The 4786-nt window shown below is 60.7% G+C and overlaps 1 protein-coding gene across 1 annotated transcript in view; it reads left to right on the forward strand.

Annotated features, from left to right (window-relative positions):
• MYO15A (myosin XVA) overlaps nucleotides 1–4786 on the forward strand; it is a 59229-nt gene that overhangs the window by 11936 nt on the left and 42507 nt on the right. Inside the window, 6 exon segments of the mRNA XM_014592901.1 lie at nucleotides 1509–1514; nucleotides 2098–2201; nucleotides 2307–2370; nucleotides 3188–3301; nucleotides 3870–3918; nucleotides 3921–4024. Coding sequence (XP_014448387.1) covers nucleotides 1509–1514; nucleotides 2098–2201; nucleotides 2307–2370; nucleotides 3188–3301; nucleotides 3870–3918; nucleotides 3921–4024 — 441 coding nt within the window.

The raw sequence follows: 4786 nt of genomic DNA on the forward strand, positions 1-4786 counted from the left end.
AGGCTCCGCCCCTCTGATACTCCCACCCTAGCCCATCTGCCATGTGCTGTCTCCAGGAACAGAGACACAGCCAGCCACTCTCTGGTGCCCTCGAGAACCCCAAGGCTAAGGGGAAGTGCAGTTAAAGCCCAGGCGGATCTCGATTCCTGAGCCACCAGAAGCCAGGCCCCCTCGGGGCCTCAGTCTGCTCCTCTGTCCGGTGGATACGTTATGTCCTGGACTAAAGGGGCCAGCGTGTGAACAGGGAGGAGTATTTCCTGTGGGGAGCAGGCCTCCCTGCCTTCTCCCTGAGAGCCGATCCTAGGAAAGGACTCAGCGGAGGGAGCGCCCGTTTGCAGTAGCTGCGCGTTTGCTGCCACACTGTGCGTGCCCCACCTGTCACACCGCAGAGTCCTGGGCACCGCCCTCCCCTCCCTACGCCTCCGTGTCCTGTCTGTGCAGAGCTGCGGTCCTAGGGCCTACTTCAGCAGCCACTGACATCTGGGACACGGAGCCACGTAGTGGGTGGGAGCCGTGGTTGGCTGTGGTCACCCTGGCACCCTGCTTAGGAGATGGTATTCTTTCCGTTTGTCCACCCAGCAGGGTCAGTTTTGTGTTTCTATTGCCAGGGGTGCATGCCCTCACCAAGGTGGGGGAAGGAGAGGGAGGGAGAGAAAGCACCCCCATGGGGGCTGTCACGTGACGACCCCTCCGTCTCTCCACCCTGTGGGGGTCTGGGGCGTGCACATACACATGCCCCGTTGTGTTTTCAAGTCACGAGGGCCAGGACTCAAACCGTGGGTGGCCATGTGGGCTCTGGCTCTTTAGCACTGGCCCGCTCAGCGGGTAACTTTGAAGGCCCACTGCAGCAAGCCCAGCAGACATGGTCTCAGCCGCACAAAGGCTGGGTTCCTGCCCAGAGGGGCTGACATGCTAGCGGGCAGACTGACGGAGGTGAGAGTTTGCTGGCGGTCCTGAGGGCCACAGAGGGAGAGAATCCTGGTGGCCGGGGAGACCTTCCTGAGGGAGGAGGGGGCGTGCAGGTGCGTGAGAGTAGCAGCTTCCAGGCCGTGGGAGCAGAAGGCACAGGGGCCCGGAGGCAGGAGCGTGCCTGGATGCCAGCTAGCGCGAGGCAGAGGAGAGCTGAGGCCAGTCTGGAAAGGCCGTGCAGGGCCTCAAAGGCACCACAAGCCCTAGCCAGACCCTAACGAACACCTGGAGGGAGCAGGGCCTGGAGCTCAGGGGGTGGATGGCCAGTGGTGGCCATGGGGGCAGGGAGGAGGGGATGTCCCAGAGCTTTCTAGCAGCCAGGCCCTGCAGGCTCCCACACCTGGGGCCACGCTGCAGCACGTGAACCTGGATGCGCGGGTCTCAGATCACAGGTTTGTGCCTTGGGGACCCAAAGGTGTCCCACAGGCCTTTGTGGTCTGAGGCTCCTGGTCTTCTGGGGAAGGCGGTGGCTGGGCCTCCTGGTGACCGCTTCTGTTCCCCATGTCCTGCTCTGCCCCTCCCACCTGGTGCTCCTGAAGATAAAGGTAGTTGGTGTGTGAGGGGGAGTGCATGCCTGGGTACACGCACACCCTGGGAAGGTGCATGACGGTGTGTATGAGTGTGCATGCATGTGCATGGTTCTGTATATGGCGGGATGGGCAGGAAGAGGCACCTAAGGGGACCGGCAGATGGCATAGTGGTTATGTGCTGGACTCCCACGTAGTCATCTGTGGTTCAAGTCCCGGACCTGGTTTAAAAACTCATGCCAGGCACGTATGCGTGTGTGCCCAAAATCCCAAGAGGAGAATGGAGAAGGCACTGTGGCGTGGCCATCCCCACCGGGAGTGATTTCCTCGCTTTCTGTCTCTTTCTGTCTCTCTGGCAAGCACACATGTCCTAGAGCAAAAAATGTCTCTTAAAAAAAAAAAAAAAGGCACCTAAGAGTCTGTCCTGGAAGAAGAGGGACCTGGAGTTCCCCAGAGAGCCTTCCTATAGTCGCCCCTCACAGGAGGGTCCTCGGGGAGCGCATACCTGGGCACTCCCAGCCAGGCCCCCACCCACAGCCGTGCCAGCCCCCATCCCCACAGCCATGCCAGCCCCTGTCCCCACATCTCCTACCGGGCCCAGATCCTGGAGGCCACGCCGCTCTTGGAGTCCTTCGGTAACGCCAAAACCGTCAGGAACGACAACTCCAGCCGCTTCGGGAAGTTTGTGGAGATCTTTCTGGAAGGGTGAGTGGGCTCCTAGTGGCCTTGCAGAGCTCTCGATGTCCTGCAGTAGCCTCTCAGGGACAAGCCAGCTCCCCTGCCCACAAGCTGACTGTGCTCCCCACCCAGGGGCGTGATCTCTGGTGCCATAACCTCCCAGTACCTGCTGGAGAAGTCCAGGATCGTGTTTCAGGTGGGCCAGACCCTCCCAGGCCTGCGGGGTGGGACGAGGGGGTAGGCTGTGACACACCCAGAGCCCTGTGTCTGGGGGCTGAGCAGGTGTCAAATAGATGAACACACACGTGCAAACTTGTGTACACACACAGGGGGCTGGTAACCGGCCTCCCCTCCCCTGCTCCAGCACACGCCTGCTTTGGGGCCTTTGCACCTGCTGTTCCGGCTCCCAGGAGCCTTCATCCCCAGATACCTGCCTAGCCAAACCCCTGGCCTACCCGGGTCGTCCCACAGTGTCACCCACGCAGAGAAACCACCCTGCATTAGCACGCAGCCCCTCTCCACTACCAGGAATGCTACCTGCTTCATGGTTTTATGTCTCCTGCACGCTTTTTACCAACTCACCTCGTTTGTGTTTTATCCTCTGACCCGCTGAGGTCTCTCCCCAGCTGGAGGTGGGCCCATGAGGTCAGGGGCTTCTGTCTTCCCTAGTCCTACGGGGTCCCAGGGCCAGGCCGAGTGGACAGTCAGGAGGCCCTGCGTGTGCATGTCTGGGATACAGACACACACGTGAAGGCCCGTGTGGCTGGTGCACACACGAGAAGACTGAGAGAGAGGTCATCTCTCCCTTATTTCACCCGGAGCCTTCCCCCGAGCCACACCAGGGCGTCTCTGCTCCTGCCCTCACCCCTGCTGGTGCCAGGCAGGGAGTCGGCCCCTCACGGCAGTGCCCGGTCCCATCTGCAAGCACGTGTGTGTTTCGGGCATGCCTGGCCCTGGGTGTGTGGCTGGGGCCCCCCAGGGGGGCAGCTGCCTTCTCTGCACCCACCCTGCAGGCCAAAAACGAGAGGAATTACCACATCTTCTACGAGCTGCTGGCCGGCCTGCCTGCCCAGCTCCGACAGGCCTTCAGCCTGCAGGAGGCCGAGACCTACTACTACCTGAACCAGGTGAGCGCCAGCAGGCATCCGCACCTGTCAGGGCCCGGCGCAGTGGAGCCCAGTGCCCTGTCCGCATGGCCAGCGAAGGTGACGGAGGTTTGGGGAGGACACGTTTGGATTGAAGGCATCTCATCGCAGCAAGCAGGACGGGAGTCTTCGGGGGCTGGGGTGGAGGTCGGGGAGACAGACCTGCCTGACTTTGTTCCTCGGGGGCAGCGGCCAGAACCAGCCAGCCTGGAGCTGCCGCACTCCCTCCACTTTCCCCACCCACGCCAAGGCGACAGCGACCGCGGAGTGCCCGTGCAGGGCTGTAAAGGATGAGTGCAGGCTCCTCACCTGCCTGTGGCAGGTGCTCGTGCTCAGCGCGGTCCGCTGTCCCGCCCCCGTTAGCACCAGGCTGCAGTAGAGGTCCACAGCCCCGCCCCGGCGCCCTAGCCCCACCCAGAGCCTCCGGGCTGTGAACGTGGAAGGAGCGCTTGAGGGGCTGGCCCCGTCCACAGTGCTGGTCAGGACACGCGGGCCTGGAGGTGCCCTCCGCAGCCCAGGGCCCTGAGCGCCAGCCCCTGCCCTCGCCCAGGGCGGGAACTGTGAGATCTCAGGGAAGAGCGACGCGGACGACTTCCGCCGGCCGCCATGGAGGTGCTGGGCTTCGGCAGCGAGGATCAGGACAGCATCTTCCGCATCCTGGCGTCCATCCTGCACCTGGGCAATGTCTACTTCGAGAAGTACGAGGTAGGGGTGCCACAGCCGCGGGGCAGCTCCCTCAGCCGCGGCCCGCTCGGAGCCCTGCGTGAGGTTTAAGCCACTGGGTCTGGGACTCCAGTCAACTACATGGGAGTCCAATGATGTAAAACCATTACGCCATCTGCTGGTCCCTTTGTAAAGAGATTTTTGTTATAGGGTGCATATGCTCACTGGAGAGACAGAGACAGAGATGAAAAGCAAGCAGTCACCCCCGGGGGGGCTGGCCACTCCGCAATCCCTCCTCCCTCATTCTCCTCTCAGGATTTTGAGTATATATGCACATGCATCCGGAATGAGTTTCAAGCCACCGGGTGTAGGTCTCAAACTGCAGTCGACTGTGTGGGAGTCCAGAGCCGTAACCACTAAGCCCCCTGCTGGTCGATCTCTCTCTCTCTCTCTTTCTCCAGTGAGTGCACACACCCTCTGGCAATTAAAACATTACAGAAGTAGAAAAGCTGGATTTGTTTGTGGGTTTTTTTTTTAGAGGTTTTTGCTAAAGGGTATGTGCACTCGCCAGACAGAGACAGACAGAAAGCAAGAAGTCACTCCCCAGGAGGGATGGCCACGCTGCAATCCATTCTCCTCTCAGGATCTTGGGCATGCACGTACATGTACCCGGCGTGAGTTTAAGCCACCTGGTTCAGGACTTGAACCGCTGTCAACTACATGGGAGTCCAGCGACATACCCATTATGCCAAATGCTGGTTTTTTTTTTTTTTTTTAAGAATTATTTTATTGGGGACCAGCAGG

Source organism: Tupaia chinensis, unplaced genomic scaffold, assembly GCF_000334495.1.
Source record: "Tupaia chinensis unplaced genomic scaffold, TupChi_1.0 Scaffold138725_1, whole genome shotgun sequence".
Classification (NCBI taxonomy): Eukaryota; Metazoa; Chordata; class Mammalia; order Scandentia; family Tupaiidae; genus Tupaia; species Tupaia belangeri.